Consider the following 21538-nt stretch of genomic DNA (forward strand, 5'->3'; position numbering starts at 1 on the left):
CCCTCCAGCTTATTTGCATCCTTCTCAAAGTGCGGCTCCCGGAACTGGACGCAATACTGAAGACGAGGCCTGACCAGTGGCGACCAGTGGGCAACCAGTGCCTCGTGCGATTTGGAAGCGCTCCTTCTATTCACGCGGCCCGAAACAGCGCTTGCTTTTTTTCGCAGCCGCGTCACACGGTTGACTTTCCTGCCTCCTTTTTCAATTTGATGCTTTTTTGATTTGTCCCAGGTTGCTATGGGATACGCCCCGACCTTGTGAATGACGGGTGGTCCTGTTCCCGGTGCTCAGCCAACGCGCTGCTCGCGGTAAGCACACCTTCTCTCTTGGTGGCGGGGGAAGCTAAAACCATTGGGGAAGACGAGGCCGGGGCACCCCTGCGTGTGGAACGCCCTCCGCAAGGAGACGCGCCTGGTGCCTGCGTTGTAATCTTTTCTCTCCGGCACCTTAGAGCTGGGGTTTTTAGGCTGTGGGGCTGTATGGAGCTGACCTATTCCTGTGAACTTCGTTGTTGGCTTTTGCATTTTCTCTTTTCAGTTCATCATTTGCCCAGGGAACATTTGTGGTTGGGTGGATTTAAATGTAACAAACCTCTATTTATTTATTTATTTATTTATTGTATCGCACCATCAATTTTCATGGTGCTGTACAACACAAAATAAAACAAAATTACCTAGGGAGGTTGTGGGCTACCTACGTACCTACCTACCTACCTATCTACCTACCTACCTATCAGTTACCTAGGGAGGTGGTGGGCTCTCCCACACTAGAGGCCTTCAAGAGGCAGCTGGACAAGCATCTGTCAGGGATGCTTTAGGGTGGATTCCTGCATTGAGCAGGGGGTTGGACTCGATGGCCTTAGAGGCCCCTTCCAACTCTACAATTCTACGATTCTACTCTCCTGGACAACCATCTGTCAGGGATGCTTTAGGGTGGATTCCTGCACTGAGCAGGGGGTTGGACTCGATGGCCTTGTAGGCCCCTTCCAACTCTGCTATTCTATGATTCTATGATTCTGTGTTTAGTCTGGAGAAGAGAAGATTGAGGGGAGACATGATAGCACTCTTCAAATACTTGAAAGGTCGTCACACAGAGGAGGGCCAGGATCTCTTCTCGATCCTCCCAGAGTGCAGGACGCGGAATAACGGGCTCAAGTTAAAGGAAGCCAGATTCCGGCTGGACATCAGGAAAAACTTCCTGACTGTTAGAGCAGTACGACAATAGAACCAGTGACCTAGGGAGGTTGTGGGCTCTCCCACACTAGAGGCCTTCAAGAGGCAGCTGGACAAGCATCTGTCAGGGATGCTTTAGGGTGGATTCCTGCATTGAGCAGTGGGTTGGACTGGATGGCCTTGTAGGCCCCTTCCAACTCTGCCATTCTATGATTCTAAATACAAAACACCCTGCCACATGGCTTACATTCTAAAATCACAGTAACAAAGAAACAGGGAGGGGAAAGGCCAGCCAATTGCGGGACAATAAAACAAATACGAAAAACTGGTATCGTCACACTACAGATTGTAAGCTTTTGAGAAAAGAAATGTTTTCAAATAAGATTTGAAAACTGTGACCGACGACGCGGTTCGCAGAGGCGCTGGGAGAGAGAGTTCCAGGCCTAGGGGGCAGCGAGCGAAAACGGGCGAAGCCGAGCGAGAGAAGTAGAAACTCTTGGGCGAGGAAGAGACGTGGTGTTGTGAGAGCGAAGGGCGCGAGCGGGACAGTAAGAGAGATATAAGAGACGAGAGATAGGGAGGAACCAGGCCATGACAAGCTTTAAAATAGGGGTGTGCACGGACAGCCCCGATCTGCCCCATGGTCCGCTCCGCCCATAGTCCGCTCCTCTTCGCCGCGGAGCTCCGGCTCCGAATCGGAGCTCCGCAGTGGAGGGGAGTAGCACCAGGTAAGGCCCCCCTCCCTCCTCTCCCTTACCTGCAGAGACCAAGGGGGAGGGGGGCCTTACCTGCGTCCGTCCGCGGTCCCTCGGCTTCTTCAATTGAGCCCGCGGCTCAACCAGGAAGTCTGGGCCGCAAGTGTGGCCTAGACTTCCTGGTTGAGCCGCGGGCTCAATTGAAGAAGCCGAGGGACCGCGGACGGACGCAGGTAAGGGAGAGGAGGGAGGGGGGTTTACCGGGCCCTGCCGCTGTCACCGCATGGGCGACAGCGACAGCGGCAGGGCCCGGTAAACCCCACTTACCTTTCTGGTGGAGCTCCGGATCGAGGCGAAGGATCCGCCTTCACCTCGATCCTCTTCGCCACGCTCTGCCGGCCCCCCAATCCTCTTCGCCTCCGCCTTAAGGGCAGGCGAAGCCCCCCGCTCCGCTCCTGCTTCTCCGGTTCGAGGAGAAGCAGAGCACATCCCTACTTTAAAAGTCAAAAGGAGGAGCTTGTCTTGAATTCTGTAGGAGAGAGGGAGCCAGTGAAGGGATTTTAGAAGTGGGGTGGCGTGATCAAAACGACGAGCCAGAAAAATAACCTTAGCCGCAGAATGATGAATGGAAACCAATGGGGAAAGATGAGAAGAAGGAAGACCAGGCAACAGGAGATTTCAATAGTCCAAGCAGTAAAAATAACCAAAGGCATGAATGAGAGTCTTGGCGGAAGAGACCGATAAGAACAGGCATACCACGCATAGAAGGAGAAGCCCTGAACCAGCCCCTAAAATTGCTGGGGAATATGGGTGGTGGGGTGTGTGTGAGCTGTTGTGTCGTGCTTGAGAGCTTCCCATGGGCAGCTGGTCGGCCCCTGTGTGAACAGAGTGCTGGACTAGGTGAACCCTCGGTCTGATCCAGTCAGGCTCTTCTGATGTTCTGATGTTCTTGAAATACGGCAACCGATACTTCGAAAGGCCCGGCTGATCGGTTGATTTAATTTGTACCCTGTTTTTCTACCAGGGAGACGGCACTCAGGGCCGCTTCGGATCCCAGCTAAATAAAATCTTGATTAAAAATAATAAATAGAACAAGAACAATTAAATTAAATCCAAAAGGGAACGGCAAGAGTCTTCCCCTCACTTCCAACATCTCCACAACCGTGAGGGCTAGAAGCGTGCTTGGGTTGTTCAAAAGATTTCCCAGGCGCGGCGCCAAGACACCCGCCCCCGCCGGGCGCGTCCCTCGAAGGCGTTTCTGGCCCTGCGCCAGGAGAATCCGCTTCGCCTTTTGTCTCCGCGCTTCCTAACCTTTGTCTCAACGTTCTTCTCTCCAGGATTGCTGTCTCTGTAATCTCAGGGGAGGAGCCCTTCAGAAGACCACGGATGGAAGGTAAATTGGGTACCAGAAACATTAACTTGCGCGCTTGCGATTTCTCCTCCCCGAGAGGGTTCTGCTAGGATTGCCGCTCCTTCCCGAAAAGAGGCGACGGCACCTTCTGAAAGGATGAAACAGTCCCGGAAATGTTACCCACCAATCAGGAAGGAGGGGAAGCGATCCGCTCGTGACGCAGCGCTATCTATTAAGCGCATTAGACGCAACGGTCTCGCTTTTCCTGTGACCGCAAGGATTTGTTTTCCTGTCCCGGGAAGAGCCCGGGAATCCCGTGGCTTTAGCTGTCTCTCTGGGTGGACTTGCATGCTTTTTGCATTAATCTGTTTGGGTCCCACCCCTTCCCGTAATGTCTTTTTAACGCTTCGGGGCGATTTTCGCAGCTTAAGCTAAACCTTGTTGTTTTGCGTTTCCATGTTAAATTGGTGCGCCGCAGCTCGGCCACCCCTGTGCCATTCAAATGCAGCCTTTTCCATTCCTTACCGGGGGGGTGGGGTGGAGGAGCAAACCCACCTGCCCCCCACCTCAAAGCCGTTCTTCAGGCTTCTCCCAACCCTTTGAGAGAGAAATGAAGATTTCCGGCGTTTGACAAAATTGGACGAATCCCAGTACGGCCGACGCCGACCAGCGGCGGCCCTCGCAGGGATTTTTCCAACCTTACCCGGAGATTACGGCGGAGCGAGCCCTCTGCATGAAAAACAGGCGCTCTGCCCCGACGGGAGAAATCATTAAAGGCTAAAGGAAAAGGCCGTTTCATAGCACCACGCTTGGCTCTCATTTTTCCATCGGTTCGATGGTGCTTTTTCCCTTCTCTTTTGTACCACTTATCTCTTCACCAGTGGCTGGCGGCTGCTAGCCTTGTGGAGCGGATGTGGCTGCCAGGCCGCCACTGCTCCCGGGTGCCCTCCTGGTACCTAAAGGGGAGCCCCTCAGCCTCGCCCGGCCCCTCACAGCTGGCTCCTGGCGAGGCACTGCTGGAAATATCTGCACTCGTATTTCCTCCTAGGGGAGGGGCGTCGGGTCATGTGGCGCTTTCAGCCTTTGCCAGTCCACCCTCCTCACAGCCAGTTATGGCGAAGAGGCGGGGAGGCGCTCCCTCTCCTGTGCTCCGCGTTGCCCAGTCTGCCTCCCCGTCCCCCCCCCCTTCGCTCCGTGCCGTTTCGCCTTCGAACCTGGCTCCAAAGCAGGGCAGCGGCTCAGAACAACCTGAGCGAAAAGCTAGAAGTGCCAGGAAGCGGCCACATCTGGGCCCGGAGGAAGTGATGTAAGCTTGGAGTGGCTGGAGCTCCCTGCAGCTTATAAAGACCGGCCTCTCTTCACTTGAGGCTTCAGAAGAGCGTACGAGGGAGGCAGGGGTGATCGTGCCGCTTCATACCAGCAGTACAAACCAGGGTCGCAGCATTCATGGATCGATCAGATTGATTAAACTTCCCTGCATCGATGAACAGCAGGAATCCTGAAAAAGCAGGGGTTGCCCCTAAGCCAACGTTTAGACTTTAACATCCCTGTTGTTATTCTGAGACGAGCCGCTACGTGGGCAGTTCAGGGGCTCCCCGCTAGGCATGGTGAGGGGATGACGGCGCCAATCCATACCTGGGCAGAGCATGCGCCGGGGGGCGGGAAGAAAACTCAGCAGGAGGAAACGTGGGGTGGTGGTGGAGCGAACCTCAACAGGGATGTAGCAGAGCCAAGAGGCACTGCCTTTCTGGGCTTCTCGGAAGTGCCGTTCTAGCCACTGCTGGGAACTCCTCAAAACTCAAAGCGTCTTCCAAATATGGAGATATTCAGTTGACACACACACACACGCACACGCACACAGAGTATTGACGCCTGAAAAACTGTCAGATAATTTTCTTTTTCTTTTTCTGTATTTAACATTACCTCTAAGCCACCTTCAAGGGTGGGTGTACGTAGGACATAGTAAAAGGGTGTGTGGGTGTGTGCATAGTGGAAGCCACCGGAGAGCGGGAAAACTATAGAAATCGGCAAGAGTCATGCATGTATTTATTTCTCTTACTTACGTAACGGCACCCATGAGCGAGAGAGAGAGAGAGCGCGCGGCGCACAGGCCGATGGACGGGGCCGGGTTTTAAAACGTGTAATGAATTGCTGTGTCAAAAGCGTTCAGTTTACGCACCTGCAAATTGAACTGCTTCATCAGCGGAGATTTCTAATGCAAACCCAACAATGCTGTATTGCAACAACTTTGCGGGTGGCCTCTTTCTCTCTCTCTCTCTCTCTCTCTCTCTCTCTCCTTTTTTCTTTTTCTCTTTGGGCAAACGTTGTGCATTTCTGCCTTCTCTGCAGCCCCTAGAGCGGGAGTGGGGCAGGAGGTAGGTCTCCAGATGGCTCGGATTTCAGAACAAGACTCTGCCGGCACGGCCGATACTCAGGAACGTTGTGGGTGAAGCTCCCCCACACCTGGAGATCTACCTGCTGCCCCACTGCTGACTTGCAAGCTCATGCCAAGTCAGTGGCTGTTTTATATCACTGCTGCTGCGGTCATCGTCTCTGAGGCCAAACGGAAGAGAGTGCCGCTTCTCAGTTTTTGTTCCCCGTCTTGGGTGCTCCGCAGGTGGGTCCACGTGATCTGCGCCATCGCCGTCCCGGAGGCCCGCTTCCTCAACGTCATTGAGCGCCACCCCGTCGACATCACTGCCATTCTGGAGCAGCGGTGGAAGCTGGTAAGAGCCCGCCAGGATGCGGGATGGGGGCGTCAAGACGCCAAGCGGGTTTGAAAAGCGACAGCGCGCAGCTGCGTCGAGGGCTGCGGAAGGCCGGCCTAGCTAGGCCTGCAGAAGGGGGGGGGACGCTCTCTCCTGCTTTTGAGCCCAGGGCTGCCCTCCCTCTCCCGTGCAAGCGGATCTTCGGTCCTGTGCCGCGGAGCTAAAAAGCGCTCATTATTCAGGCTGGAGTGACGGCGCTGCGTTGATACACAGGCGATAAATTGCACGGAGTCAGCTCCTTTATGGATAACCTGACATTTCCAGCTCACCCTCCTCTTCATTACCCGTGCTTGTAACAGCAAATTAAAAATCCTTTTTTTACACGGGGGCTCGCTTGTACTGCTTAATGGGCCTCCCCGGAGGAATCTGTTAAGTCCTCCGCAGCTGCCGGGAGGCTTTTCGGCTCGTCCCATCTCTGCGTGCCGGCGTGGCGTCGCCTTGCAGGAACGAGCCTGACGGCCTGTGTTTTTCTCCCTGCTGTCAGCGCGCGCGAAGTTTCTAGCCCTCGTCGTCACAGGGAGACTCCGGAGCCTACATGCACTGGGTCGTTTGCTCTGCTTGAGATCGGAACCTTAATTTTGCATTTATTTATTAATTACATTTTTATAGTGCCTATTAACCGAGGCGCTCTGGGCAGTGCGCAGTGAAAACCATGAAATACAACCGTGTGAGATAAATTGAAAATGTTGCATTTTTTTTAAAAAAGGTGATATAAAAACAACTAAGTTTAAAAAAACAATCCCAGGAAAAGCCTGCGTGAAAAGGTATGTTTTCCCAGGAGGTGTTTCCAAAGATGCTACGTTTTTCGCCTCCCAAAACGCACGACGGAGGGTTTTCCAGACGGTGGGTGCCGCTACAGAGAAGGCCCCGCCGCCGCGGTTCTTCATGGCGACATTCCGTTCGTTTTGGAATGGCCAGCAGGACCTCCTCTGAGGCACGTAGCTGTCGTGGAAGGGAAGGCGGTCTGCTGGTCCCGAGTTGTTCAGGGCTTTGGATATCAGCATAACCTTGTATGCGACTCGGTAGCTAACAGCCAGCCAGTGCAATTCTTCTAACACTGTGGGCAGAGCGAGGTGTCCCTGTGAGAACTCTCGCTGCCGCGTTCTGCACTAGGTGCTGCTTCAGAACCACGCACATGGGTAGCCCCACGTCGAACGTGTTGCAGTAGTCTAGTTGTGAGGTTACCAGTGCATGAATGACCGTGGTTACAGTGCATGAACGAACTGCCCAGAGAGCTTCGGCTATTGGGTGGCATAAAAATGGAATAAATAAATAAATGAATGAAATAAATCCCTATCTAGGAACGGGCGTAGCTGGCGTGCCAACCGAAGTTGATAATGGGCGCTCCGGGCAGCCGTTGGGCCCGTTTCGCTCAGAACAGGCCGTTTCTGGGCAGAGGTGGTTCTCTGCCTTCAACGATCAGCTACAGGGGAAGCAGCGTTTTGAAGACGAAGCCTCTCTTCTCCGGCCGGGCCCCCTAACACGCTGCCTGGGGCCTCTTGGTGGCAGGCCAAGGAATCTGCCTCGGGCCCCTCGGGCATCGCCAGAGTTGGTACGGCTCGTCCACGCTGCTGGTTTTCTCGGGGCGGGGGCGACTTTGCTCCAGGGGCTGCTAGTGGCCGACCCCCGGGGATAGGAGTTTAGTTGGACGCTGCAGGGTAGAGTGGAGTGAAGGCAGGCGTTTCCCAGCTTGGGGGGGGGGGCAGGGTCTTCAGATTGGGATGAGGGTCCCCAGGGGCGCACCCACGTGCCAGCCTGGGCGCTCCTTCCTCCGAGAGCCCTCCCCTCCGGTTTGCAAAGCCGCGCCGTTTGCGCGGCTCCTGATTGATGGGGCTTTTGCGGGGCCCACGCCGGTGAATTATTTATGACGCGGGGATTCGGAATAATTAGCTGTCGTCCCCCTCCGTGGAGTGCATGAATTGTGGCGTCTGTCGCGGGCGAGGCAGGCCCATTCCTTACGCTTCGCGATGAGGAGGGGGATAGGATTTTTCAGCGGGCCTCGATTCCTGGCGTATGGATGGGCGCGTTGCTCTCCTGCGCGCCCTTCCTCGCGTACCTTTGAAAGATTTCCGCTGCGTTCCCCCCCCCCTCCCCGATAACATTTTTCTCCCAAGGGAGTGATGGCCAAAGGATCTTTATCCCTGTTTGACTGGCAGGATGAATTTCTGTCCCAGCGAGCGAGCGAGCGAGCGTCCCCGTCCCCCCTCCCGCTCCTTTACTACATTATTGTCTTAATTTGCTCGAGCCCTTGGTTTCGGATTGCAGGGGCAGGTTGATTGGAGAAGGGGAGGCGCAGCGTGGGTTAGCGCCGCGGTCCCCAACCTTTTTGGCACCAGGGGCCGGTTTTGTGGAAGACCGTTTTTCCACGGACTGGGGGGCGGGGGGTTGAGGGGATGGTTTTGGGAAGCCCCACCCACCCACCCCCACTCCAGCGTCCTGGCTTCGTTTTGGTTGGGCAGGCGAGATGGCGCCCCGCGCCCCGGTACGCTGGGTTGGGGTGTGAAAGCAGCTCACCTGCGTAGCCCGGTTCCTAACAGGCCACGGACCAGGACCGGTTGGGGACCCCTGCGTTAGCGTGTTCTCTGAACCCAGGACGTTTTCCCCAGGGTGGCCCAGTAGCAAACCACGGGTACTCAAGGCCCCGGTTCAGAAGACATGCTAAGCCATGGTGGCTAAGCATTTTGAGCTAAACCTTATGGCTTAGCGTGTTGTGTGTGAACCATGGCGTGGCGTGTTGTGTGAACCGTTCCTAATCGTGGCGTTCTAACCGCAGTTTAAACACGCTCGCTAGCCTTTTGCTGAAAAGGGGTTGGTGGCCGAACCGTGGTTCAGCGTGTTGTCTGAACAGGCTCAAGGTGGCCACACTGCGTGGTTAACAAGCCACGCTGCGGAAGACACGCTAGCCCACGCTCCAACAACCCATGGGTTAGCGTGTTGTGTGAAGCCAGTCTCTGTCAGGACTCAGTGGGGTCGGAGGCTAATGGAGCAGTCGGGTCTTAGGAGCAGGCTTACAAGGACTGCAAGGCCAGAGGCACATGGCATGGTTCACAGCGGGCTAAGGATGATATTCCTGAGCAGGCAGATGAGGGTCAGGTGAGAGGAGAAAGAGGCTTTTATTTTAGCCCTTTCTCTCACTGACAAGATGCTCAGTTATATAGAGCCAGCAGCAGCCGTGTTCCTCAGGCCACCTGGTCCAACAACACCTTCTCAGTGGTGGCCCCTCTTTGCTGGAACGGTCTACCCAGAGAAGCTCACCTGACACTTGTGTTATAGTCTTTCTGGCACTGGGTGAAGACCTTACCATGCGCCCAGGCATTTTATGAACTGTTTCTAGTGCTGTTAAATTCTTCCTGGAGGAGAAGGCTATCAATGGCTGCTAGCCCTGATGGTTGTGTTGCTATCTCAGTATTCTAGTGTTCTTATGAAGGACTTCTTCACACAGCACAGAGTTAAGCTGTGGAATTCACTGCCACAAGTTGTGGTGATGGCCAACAATTTGGATGGCTTTAAAAAGGGGTCTGGATCAATTCCTGAAGGAGAAGGCAATCAAGGGCTACTAGCCCTGATGGTTGGCCACTGTGAGAACAGAGTGCTGGACTAGATGGACCCTTGGTCTGACCCAGCATCAGGGCTCTTGTGATGTTCTTCTGCCTGGCGTTGCAGGGAGCAGGGCACCAGAGTTCTCTGCTGGAGGCTCCCGTTACCTTACGTACCACTCGGCCTCCGTTTTCCCCTGCCACGTCGTGTTAGAGACCTTCCACCGCATGGTCCCCGTTTCTTCAGAGCAGTTCCAACAGGCCCACCAGGCACCTCAGCCAGTGGGGGCGTCCTGGGACATTTCTCCCCTTCCCTGCAATGCACGTGGGTTCCCGGCATAGGCGTGCGCAGCACATTTCATTGGCGTGTGCACCCTGGGAATTTCCCTTTTAAAGGTGAACATTTATTGAATACACAGTCATAAAGGACATTATCTTTTATTCGTTTATTTGTTAAACGCTGTAGATGCGGATGCCCTACTCTGCTTTCCTGACTGTGGGTGGGCCGTTGCAGCTGCTTAAGCAGAGGCCTAGTAGCCAAGAGGAGTTGGAGCCTGGCAGAGAGGTTCCCAGCAGAGGAATTCCTTTTCATTCCTGGGAGCAATGGTGCTCTCTTAGAATCATAGAATCATAGAATAGCAGAGTTGGAAGGGGCCTACAAGGCCATCAAGTCCAACCCCCTGCTCAATGCAGGAATCCACCCTAAAGCATCCCTGACAGATGCTTGTCCAGCTGCCTCTTGAAGGCCTCTAGTGTGGGAGAGCCCACCACTTCCCTAGGTAACTGATTCCATTGTCGTACTGCTCTAACAGTCAGGAAGTTTTTCCTGATGTCCAGCCGGAATCTGGCTTCCTTTAACTTGAGCCCGTTATTCCATCTCCTGCACTCTGGGAGGATCGAGAAGAGATCTTGGAGGCAGCCGTTCTTTGGCACGGCGACGGAGCAGCCGGAGGGCTGTTCTGACTGCATCTGGATCCCCTCTGCACCCTTACTCAATGGCCTCCCCAATTTGGTGATTATTGCTTGAGACATTAGGGTGTGCCTGGTCGTACTTGGCACCCCCCTTGCGCACACCTATGGTTCCAGGACAGACAAGTGAAAGGCAAATGGAGGGCCACTGCTCCAGGATTTGTGCTGCGCACAAAAACTAAACATGTGGGTGATTAAGATGCGCCGCCATATGCCTGGGCAAAGAGGAAAGTCTTAACCTGGCGCCGGAAAGATAGCAGCGTTGGCGCCAGGCGAGCCTCGTCAGGGAGATCGTTCCACAGTCTGGGAGCCACCACCGAAAAGGCCCTGTCCCTTGTTGCCACCCTCCGAGCTTCTCTCGGAGTAGGCACCCAGAGGAGGACCTTAGATGTTGAACACAGTGACCGGGTATATTCACGTCGGGAGAGGCGTTCCATCAGGTACTGTGATCCCAAGCCGTGGAAGGCTTTATAGGTCAAAACCAGCACCTTGAATTGGGCTCAGAAACATACAGGCAGCCAGTGCAAGCGGACCAGAGCAGGTGTTACGTGGTCGAACCTTCCGGTTCCCGAAATCAATCTGGCCGCTGCATTTTGCACGAGCTGCAGCTTCCGAACCGTCTTCAAAGGCAGCCCTACGTAGAGCGCATTGCAGTAGTCTAACTTGGAGGTTACCAGAGCATGGACAACTGAAGCCAGGTTATCCCTGTCCAGATAGGGGCGTAACTGGGCCACCAACCGGAGTTTGTAGAAGGCGCTCCGTGCCACTGAGGTCACCTGAGCCTCCAGTGACAATGATGGGTCTAAAAGAACCCCCAAGCTATTGCCTCCCCACCCCACCCCAGATTGAGACCATATAAGAATGTTGGATGGTTTCCTGCAACATTGTGGTTCCGGGGGAACCAGTTGGATAGATTTCATAATTTATTTTGGCCAGTTGTTTTGATGTGCCTGTTGGGCGAGACTTGAAGGTTTTTAAAGGAGTGCTAAGTAGACAGCCGTTCGTTGAGGTGATTGATGTTAGATGGAGACTGGTGGGGTTTTTTTTAGCAATTGATCTGTTTTTTGTGTCGACTACTTTATCGGTCCGGTCAGTGTTTTTGATGTATTTCCCCCCGGTTTTGGACATTTTGACGACTTCAGTTTAAAACCCAAAACCCTCCAAACGCTACTCTAAGGCCCCGTCATCAAGTGTGTGCAGCTGCGGCAGCTAGTCAATAACAGCAAGATCTCATTATTAAATTGTCAATACCTAAATCCCCTCCTGACTAGGGCGAGCGCTGATATACGACGCGCCCTGGAGCGGCGCCTCGAGGGACGGTTTAGCCTCTCCGCCTCGCCTAGGAGGCACGTCTTCCCTGCCCCAGAGTTGTTTTCCCCACGCCAAGGCCACAGGGCCGACGTGGTTCTTGCTGCCGTGGAAGGCGGACGGCGTCACGGGACTCGGAGGTGGAAACGCCCTAGGTGCAGTGAAGCCTAGTGGTTTAATTTGCTGGTGTTGGAAAGGATTGTGCCGCTGTGCTGGGAGGGGATGGTTGGAAGTCCACAGCACACCGGGTTTGGGGGCAGTGCCACAGAGTGGACGGGCGATCAGAAAAGGCCATTAAGTGCGGCTGGGACCGGAGCTGCAAGCAATACCCGTGTGTAGCGATAAAGTCCTCTCCTTTGTAGAACTATGTAGAGATGTGAAGGCCCAGGGGGGTGGAAATGGAAAAAATGTAGAAGAAAAACCTTCCCCTCCCCCTGGTTTTCCCAGAAGCCTTTTTTTGGGTACCCCCCCCCCCCAAAAGACTGAGAAAAAATGGATTAAGGGATGTTTTATTTTAGCATAATGGTTTAAAGCTTTAAGACAAGGTGTTCATATATTTACTTCTCCAAATGATTTCTAAAAACTACGCATAGTATCAGATGATTGCGATTTCTGTGCACCGAGGACAAGCAAGGCCTAGGTTGCAAACTGAGACTACGATTCTCCAGTGCGAGAGCGAGACGCATGTCTGCCTCTAGGGGGCAGCACGGCTGTCGCGGCAGAGACTGAAAGTGAGAGCGGTTCGCTCTCAGGAAATGAGTCTGATTGGATTTCATGCACATTCGTTGAATTTGTACCTCCCGGGTTTGCTCACGGTTTGAGGTTAAAAGCTCCGTGGTTTCTGCCGCCGTGTTTCGCCCAGCGTAGTCACGCCGTCCTGCGTTTTCTTCCCCAGAAATGCGTGTACTGCCGGAAGCAGATGAAGAAGGTGTCGGGCGCCTGCATCCAGTGCTCCTACGAGCACTGCTCCACCTCCTTCCACGTCACCTGCGCCCACGCGGCGGGAGTGCCCATAGAGCCGGACGATTGGCCCTACGTCGTGTCCATCACCTGCTTCAAGCACAAAGCGGCCAGCCACGTGGTGGGTCTCCCCTGCGGTCATCCCTCCTCGTCCTCCGCCCCCTCCCTCCCCTGCCCCGGGTTTGGTTTTCCGCATCCGTTCCTCTTTCTGAACCCGCCGGTCTTTGCTTCGGCCCTTTCGTAGATCCCGTTTTCCAGGGAGGTGTCGCTGGGCCAGACGGTGATTACAAAGAGCCGGAACGGCCTCTACTACCGCTGCAAAGTGATCGGCATGACGACGCAGACCTTCTACGAAGTCAATTTCGATGACGGCTCTTACAGTGACAACATTTATCCCGAGAACATTGTCGTAAGTAGCCTGGCAGTGTGTGCGTGCTCTTCTTCTTTCCATTCCTTTGCTGTTGCAGAAGGTCGTGCCGGTTTTATTCCTGCACGCGGGGTGGCCCTGGTACTGCCATGCTAGGCTTGCAGGTCCAGACAGGCTGACACACGTACAGTGGCAGAAGCTTTCAAGAAGTGGACTCTCGTCCCCCATGCCGGCTGGGGGATGCAGTCCAAAGTATCTAGAGGACGGCAGGTTGGTGGAAGTTGCTCTAGTCCACAAAAAGCATAGCTCCCAAACTGCGTGAGGTATTGGTTCTCCTCTAGGCCTCATGTTCTGGGCACCATGCTTCAAGAAGGATTTATTTATTTATTTATTTATTTATTTATTACATTTTTATACCGCCCAATAGCCGAAGCTCTCTGGGCGGTTCACAAAAATTAAGGATGCAGACAAGCTGGAGGGGATTCAGAGGAGGGCAACCAGGATGATCAGGGGTCTGGAAACAAAGCCCTACGAGGAGAGACTGAAAGAACTGGGCAGGTTTAGCCTGGAGAAGAGAAGATGGAGGGGAGACATGAGAGCACTCTTCAAATACTTGAAAGGTTGTCCCACAGAGGAGGGCCAGGATCTCTTCTCGATCCTCCCAGAGTGCAGGACACGGAATAATGGGCTCAAGTTAAAGGAAGCCAGATTCCGGCTGGACATCAGGAAAAACTTCCTGACTGTTAGAGCAGTGCGACAATGGAACCAGTGACTTAGGGAGGTTGTGGGCTCTCCCACCCTAGAGGCCTTCAAGAGGCAGCTGGACAAGCATCTGTCAGGGATGCTTTAGGGTGGATTCCTGCATTGAGCAGGGGGTTGGCTAGATGGCCTTATAAGCCCCTTCCAACTCTACTATTCCATGATTCTGTGAAAAGCTTACACCACAATAAATTTGTCAGTCTTTAAAGAGCCACAAGGCTCTTTGTTTTTCCCCTGTTACTACGTATTGCTAAAATAAGACATTTTTAAAAAGAACCACGAGGACTCGAATGTTCCCGCCTTTTTAGGAAAAGGCTCAGTGGTCGAATACATTTTTGGGCTTTGCACATTTTACGCCAGTCAACCTGGGAGAATTTTAAATGCCTTTGCTGTTCAGGGTCACTTTGTCCAGGATGTACCAGGCGGAGGGACGGGCGGGCAGGCGGGCGGGCGGCAGAGCAGCGGGGCGAGGCACAGATTGACGCTGTGGTCCGCAGCCACGCTTTACGGGTGCCCACAGCGATAGTGGACTCGATGGCCTTGTACGCCCCTTCCAACTCTGCTATTCTATGATTCTATGGAGTGGCGCAGTTTTGAAGCGCCACCGCGCAGCCGTGAAGCTTTTGCAGTCCGGACATCTTGCAGCCTGGATGGGGGCTGCCTTCGCTTGCTTCTCACCCGCCCTCTTTCTGCCCCTCTCAGAGCAGGGAGTGCCTGAAGCTGGGCCCGCCCGCGGAGGGTGAGCTGGTGCAGTTGCGCCTGACTGACGACGTCACCTACCAAGCCAAGTTCATTGCTGCGCACATCAGCCAGATCTTTCAGGTGAGGCAGCGCCCGGCCCTCTCCTCTCGCTCACGGCCGGGTAGTGTTGAATGCGGTGGGCAGGTTTCTTAGGAAGAGGGATAGGATGCCCGGGTCTCTGCAAGCTGATCTCTGCTAGAGTTTCTCACGGGAGCAGCTCGCTCACTGTCCGTTGCGGCCTTGAAGTTCTAAAGGGTCTCTGGGAACTTTGGAAAGGTGTTTTGGGAAGGTGGGGCGGGGCGCTGTTTGAAAGTGTCACTCCGATGGTAGCGTCCCCTTAGTGAGTTGTGCCATCCCACTCTGTCGGGACCTGGGCCTAGTTTACAGGTCAGAGGGCCCGTCTGTCAAGTAGCTTTGAGTAGGCCAAGCCGCTAGACCAGCCTCCCTCAACCTGGGGCGCTCCAGATGTGTTGGATTGCATCTCCCAGAATGCCATTCTGGGAGATGCAGTCCAACACATCTGGAGCGCCCCAGGTTGAGGAAGGCTGTGCTAGACTATAAGAGCAGGTAGCAAAGCTAAGAGCTTTGTTAAGTTTCATCTCTCAACTCAAGACCTGAAGCCCCTCCTCTTTAGATTCCATCTCTGATTGGGACTTTAAAAGCACTCTGCGCGTGGACGCTCTGCTGTTTCCCACCCTCCAAACCAGGCTCAGCCAGGCTTTTGTAACGGACAGCTGGACGGAGGCCTCTCTGTGGAGAGGATTGTGTGTCATCGAGCCGACCGTGTTTGCTGGAGTGTCGGTTGGTGGAGGACAGCAGGCTGGTTCTACGGACGTTGCAGAGCATGAACCAAAGGCCGGGTTTCTGTGTACGACAGCCCTTTTCAAGTACCTCAAGGGTTGTCACACAGAAGAGGGCTGCAAGCTGTTCTTTCTCAGCCGAGATGCAAAATAACAGGCTTACGTTATGTGGGTTGACCATCAGGAAAATCTTCCTAAGGGTCAGAGCAGTCCGACAGCGGTTCCAACCACCTAGGGAGGTGGCGGGCCCTGTGTCGCTGGAGGTATCCAAGCAGAGAACGTGCAGCTGTGGGTCAGGGATGCTTTAAAGAGAGGCAGTGCGGTGTAGTGGCTAGAGTGTTGGACTAGGAGTTGGGAAACCCGAGTTCTAGTCACCACTCGGCCATGGGCCAGCCACAGACTCTCAGCCCGACCTACCTCACAGGGTTGTTGTTGTTGTGAGGATAAAGCGGAGAGGAGGAGGATTATGCACGCCGCCTTGGGTTCCTTGGAGGAAAAAAGACAGGATATAAATGCAATGAATAAATAAAAATAAACAGGATCCCTGTACTGAGCAGGAAGTTGGACTCGGTGGCCTACGCTGTGATTCTATGACAGCCACCTGCTTTCTCTTCCACAGGTAGAGTTTGAAGACGGATCTCAGCTGATGGTCAAGCGAGCTGAGATCTATACTCTGGAAGAGGAGCTTCCCAAGAGAGTAAAATCACGCCTGGTAGGTATCTGAGGGGGCGGCCCTCGCCCAGAAAGGGCTTGGGGTGTGGGAGTGCCACGTAAAAAGACGGGTGTCCCCTTTTCCAAGTTATCGGCGGCTTCAAAGCAAATTGCCCCTCCCTTCGCCAGATCTGGGGTTATTAGAAATCAGGCTGAAAGTGGTGGTCACCTGGAACGTTCACAAACATTCTAGTAGCGCAGGGTGGAGTTACATCAGTGTCAGAATCTTGTCAAACCGGGCCTCTTCTGTGAAGGGAGTGAGAGCACAGGATGAAAAACCTCACTTGGGGTTTTAGAACTATAGGCCGCAGAGCCCATGGGCGACAGTGACCCCATGTAAGGGGTTAGAGGAGAACGCCGTTCGGTTTGGACAAGCTAGGCAAAAACACACACACACACACACACCAAAACCCACAATCCAACAGCTCTTAGCTATAGATTTATAATTGTATTAGCTTGTTAACAGGTGCAGCACACTTTGGACAAAGTACCGTGGGAAGATGACGACGACGATAGTTTATCCGGTGCTTCAAAAAATAATTTAAAAAATCTCTTTTTTCGATCCTGCACTGTACATGCACTTGTTTTAAAAAGTTGAACCCTCTATAAACCATCCTTAAAACAACACGAGGAGCAGTAAAAACCACATTCCCCCCCGTCCCCCTAGTCCAAACAGTAGTGGGAGCTGGAATTTCTTTCACCGGGCGTTTGCATTTAGGCTCCGTTCTGCTCGAGTCCGCTGGCCTTTTTGGCAAAGGATAGGAACGGTGTCGGGGGCGCAGCTGTTAGACATTTGTTGGGGTGGGAGCATGGAGCTCCTTCGTTAGTCCGCTCGTAAAAATTCTATACAGCCCTGCTTGTCGGGACAATATTCAAAGGAAAGGAAAGGAACCTCTCGTGCAAGCTCTGAGTCATTGCTGACTCTTGGAGGGGCGCCAGCTTTCGCTGACGTTTTCTCGGCAGGCCTTATAGCGGGGTGGTTCGCCGTTGCCTTCCCCGGCCATTATTACCTTTCCCCCAGCTAACGGGGTACTCATTTTACCGACCTCGGGAGGATGGAAGGCTGAGTCGACCCGAGCCGGCTGCCTCAAACCAGCTTCCGCTGGGATCGAACTCAGGCCGTGGGGAGAGTTTCAGCTGCAGAAACTGCTGCTAAAGCTGAATTTCAGAAAACCATAATTCCAAGGTACGTGGCCTCTGCAGTCCCCCCCCCCTCTTTTTTATTTTACTTTTTACGGGGGAACTGGCAAACAAAATGGCATCCGGAGCTGCTACGGGTGCCATTTTGTTTGAGTTTTTTTTCTCGTTTTCGGCACTCGTGGGGGAGTTGCTTTCTATCGAATCACACCATTGGTCCACCTGGCTCACTCCGAGCTCTCCCAGGTTTCATCCCCGGGTCTATACCAGGGATTGGGCCGGAGACCTGTTGCAGGCTGAATGGGGGTACCACCTCTGCATTCATTGTCCCTTGCGTAGCTCCATCAGTGAGTCAGGCTCAAAGCATTGCGCTTCTCGCCAAGGTAGTACGCCCCCCCCCCCCCCCGCCAGAGTCAGTGCCGATCTGGCGTGCCTGCGGAGGAAGCATAGTGGCGCTTTTCAAACGTGGTTCATGAGGGCGGAGAAAGAGGTTTCCAAGCTGTCTGTGCTAGACAGGACAACGAGAAGAGACAGAGTTAATCCCAGGAGTCCTACGGAGTCGCCGATGGAAGTCACAGCCCCTGACGCCTGGGGAGTTGCCTTTATTGCAGATTTAAAAGGAAAGGAAAGATTTTGGGTGGGGGGGGGGATCAGGAACAGGGCAGACCTGCTGGAGACAACTTTTGAGAGGTGCGTCTGTGAATAAGCAGGAGCCTTTCCTTAATTATCCCAGCAGATCGCCTGCTGATTCGAAGGCGATGCCTTCGGTTAACCAGGAGCATCTCCTCTATGAGGAAAGGTTACAATGGCCGGGACTGTTTACTTTTGGAAGAAATGGTGAGGGAGCGGAGACCTGATATAGAGATGTACCAAATGATGCCTGGTGTGGAGGAGGTAGACGGGGAGGCGTTTTCCTCCCATAAAACTAGAACCCAGACAGGCCTCCCATGCACTGGGAGATTCAGGACAGATAAAAAGGGGTTCTTCCCACAGCACAGAATTAAACTATGAAACTCACTGCCACAAGATAGCGAGATGGGCAGCTTCGAAAAAAGACTAGACAAATAAATCCGTGGAGGATCGGGCTTTCAGCGGTTACTAGTCCTGAAGGCTGTCTATGACCTTTGGATACCAGCTGCTGAGGAATGCCAGGAGGGTGCTGACGCGCGCCTGTCCTACTTGTTCCCCCCCCCCCCCGAGGTGAGCTGGTTGTCCGCTGTTGGGAACAGAACTCTGGCCCAGTTGGGCCCTTGGCCTGATCCAGCAGGGCTCTTCCAACGTTTCTCCCAGAGGGCCGTGCGATTCCTTCCTGCCTGCACGCTTCCCTGCCTCACGCCTGTCCTTCTCCTGTCGCCCTTGTAGTCCCTCAGCACCGGCGCCCCTCAGGAAGAGGCGTTCTCCGGAGACGACTCGAAAGCCGCCAAGCGCCCCCGGGTCGGCGTGGCCAAAAGGCCCGAAGACGGAGGAAGGCCCAGCCCAGAACGCTTCGCCGTTGTGCAGAACCTGCCGCAGCCGGGCGGCCAGAGCAGCGCCATGTTCTAAACCCGGATGAACAATGCTTAATTTAAACAAATCCCCCCCCCCCACAAAAAAGCAACTCTTTTAAAGCATCCTTTTTCACACCCCCGCAGAGAGTAATTTAAGTAGAAAACTGTGGAGCGAGAGACGCAAGCCCTTGTGCAATAACTTTGCAAAACGGATCCCTTTCTCCTGTCCTCGTTTTGGGCCCGGGAGAAATGTCTTGCTCTGTCTACCTCTTCTTCCCTTGCCGTTGGATTTCTGAGTGGACGAAGGGGCGAGGCGGGGCGGGGCGGGGCGGGTGGGCCGAACCCCTTCTCTGTAAAAAAAAAAGACTTCGGAAGAATATGTGCAAATTGGACCTGGGCGTGGCAGAACTTTCCACCTCTCATGAGTTTGTGATCATTGGTAAAAGGCTCCGAGAAACGACTCCAGGTTGTTTTTTTAAAAAAATCTCAGCCATTTTTCTCCCTCTCCCCCCCCCTTCCCTCTCTCTCCCTCTTAATATTTCTTCCCCTTTTTGAAAATAGAAAAAAGGTGCTATTTCCCTGACGACTGAAGCAGCCTTTTTTGGGGGAATTCGCAATTTGTGTATGTATATATTATGTATACATATATATATTAAAAAATTGCCTTTGACATTTTCTATAAAAAAAAAAAAAAAGAAACAAAGAAAGGAAAAAAAAGAGTTTTTTTTTTAACAACAAAATGAAAACAAGCGAAGAGTTTCCACGTTTCCCAACTGGCCCCTGGAAAATGGCTTTAGAATGAATGAAAATGGCCCGTCGGATATTCTTGGACTCTCAATTCTCATCCGCTCCCATCCAGCATGGTCCAGTGGTTAGGAATACCTGGAGTTGTCAGCCGGCAAGGTGTGGTGGGCGCCAGGTTGTTCGCCCCCCCTTTACTCTAATTTAAAAGAAGAAGAAGACAAAGACGAAGAAGAGAGACTTGCAGCTTTGTTGAGAAGAGGGAGAGCAGTTTCCCCCCCCCCCCCAACCTTTCCTTTTTGTTTGAAATACCTCTTTTCGGGGAAAAGGATAATGTTTGTGTTGAACCAAGAAAGTTTCTCTTCAACCTGGAATGTTTTGTAATAAATGATACCATCACAACAGGTTGCCGGATGGGACTCCGTGTTAACCGTTCTATAAAAGGGGCGGAGGGTGTGCGACGTGTGTGTGTGGTGGGGCGGGACGACACCTACTCCGGTGTCGTGCCTTTTTCATCCCCACGCTCAGGGATTGCGATTTGGTGTTTGGGGAACGAAGGCCATCTCCCCCTCCCCCTCCTGAAGGCATGGATTTCAGTGATCCTTACTTGGCAGGGGTGAAATTATTCAAAAGAATTCTTCGTGGCCAAGGAGGGTGGGGCGGTCGCTTGTGAGCTGCAGAGCGGTGGGTTCGAGATGTGGCCGGACGCCTCTTTGCACCCAACTTCCGTTTTTTTCTTGCCAGTTGATAGCTGCACAAGCTGCCATTTTGTGAAGACACGGGGTGTGTGTGTGTGTCTGCTGCATTGATTCCTGCATTGAGCAGGGGGTTGGACTCGATGGCCTTTTAGGTCCCTTCCAACTCTACTATTCTATGATTCTATGCATCCTGTGGGTTTCCCCTCCCACGCAGAACTCTTTCATTCCACCTTTTATAGTTCCGCGTTGTAGGGCTTCCTGAGAAGCCCTTGCTGGGTTGTGGGTCAGGGAGAGGTTGTGGGTCAGGGAGAGGTGGAGTCATTGGCGCACGCAGCTCATTTTATTAGGGTGTGCACCTTAAAGGCCCCGATTGGCGTAGAGGATGGGAAAGTGCACCTTCTCACCCCTCCACTGCGCCAGTCGGGGCCTTAGGTGTGCGCACAGGGTGTGCCAGGTGTGCCCAGGCACACCCTAATTTCCTCCGCTTTCCTGCCCTCCCCTCCAATTGGAGCGCTTTTCAGGGCTTCCAGAAAGTGCGTAATTCTCCCCCACCACGCTAATGGAGGCTGCTATTCGCCTGGCAGGGCGGAATTACTCACTTTCTGGAGCCCTTGGGGAGTGCGCTTTCCCCTCCTTCGCTCCGATCGGAGCAGGGGAGGGCAGGAAAGTGGAGGAAACTAGGGCGTGCCTGGGCACACCTGGCACACCCTGTGCGCACGCCTATGGGTTGCGGGAGGGAGAACCTGCCTGCCATTTCTGCGAATGAAAACCATTTCGTGACAGCCTTTCCCGAGGCTCGCCGGGCCATTTGCCAAAGCAGAGCCTGTTGCAAGGGCGAGGTAGGGATGCTTGTTCTGTATGTGTTTTCTTTTTCTTTGGGGGCGTGGGCGTGGGGTGCCCAATCCGGCTTTGCTGCCATTTATCATTTTCCGTTTAGAGCTCAACAGGCGTAGGGGGTGCCCGTACGGTCCGATGCACCTCGATTTTATAAGGTTCGTCTGACGTTGGCAGGGGCGCTTGATAGGCAAACGGTGCAACTCAGTGTGTCAATAGCCGGCCGTGGTCCTTGCTCCTTCGCTCCGCCTTCCTTTGATTAGACGGAAGGCACATCCCTCAAGTGTCGGAACGGAATGCTTTCGCCCGTGCGCAGGGGCGGATCTTCATCCAGGGCGCATGCCCTCACGGGCGAGGAAATGCCCCTCCTGCACATAAAGGGAGACCTTTGGGTCTTCCGACAGGGCTGTCTGCAGGATTAGCAGAAGGGGCGGAGGCTGAATGGGGGTGCGCTCGGGGGGGGGGGCTTTTAGGCCAGAAAGATTCAGAGAGAATTATTGGGCC

The 21538-nt window shown here is 53.7% G+C and overlaps 1 protein-coding gene across 1 annotated transcript in view; it reads left to right on the forward strand.

Moving 5' to 3' along the window:
- The window catches only part of KDM4B (lysine demethylase 4B), a 189602-nt gene extending 170536 nt beyond the window's left edge, over positions 1 to 19066 (forward strand). The window contains exons 15-22 of the mRNA XM_063147034.1: positions 232 to 308; positions 3205 to 3260; positions 5836 to 5944; positions 12695 to 12880; positions 13004 to 13168; positions 14588 to 14707; positions 16046 to 16138; positions 18637 to 19066. Coding sequence (XP_063003104.1) covers positions 232 to 308; positions 3205 to 3260; positions 5836 to 5944; positions 12695 to 12880; positions 13004 to 13168; positions 14588 to 14707; positions 16046 to 16138; positions 18637 to 18816 — 986 coding nt within the window. The 3' untranslated portion in view covers positions 18817 to 19066. The remainder of the gene's footprint in view (positions 1 to 231; positions 309 to 3204; positions 3261 to 5835; positions 5945 to 12694; positions 12881 to 13003; positions 13169 to 14587; positions 14708 to 16045; positions 16139 to 18636) is intronic.
- Positions 19067 to 21538: the final 2472 nt, after the last annotated feature.

Source organism: Elgaria multicarinata, chromosome 23 (genome assembly GCF_023053635.1).
Source record: "Elgaria multicarinata webbii isolate HBS135686 ecotype San Diego chromosome 23, rElgMul1.1.pri, whole genome shotgun sequence".
NCBI classification, from domain to species: Eukaryota; Metazoa; Chordata; class Lepidosauria; order Squamata; family Anguidae; genus Elgaria; species Elgaria multicarinata.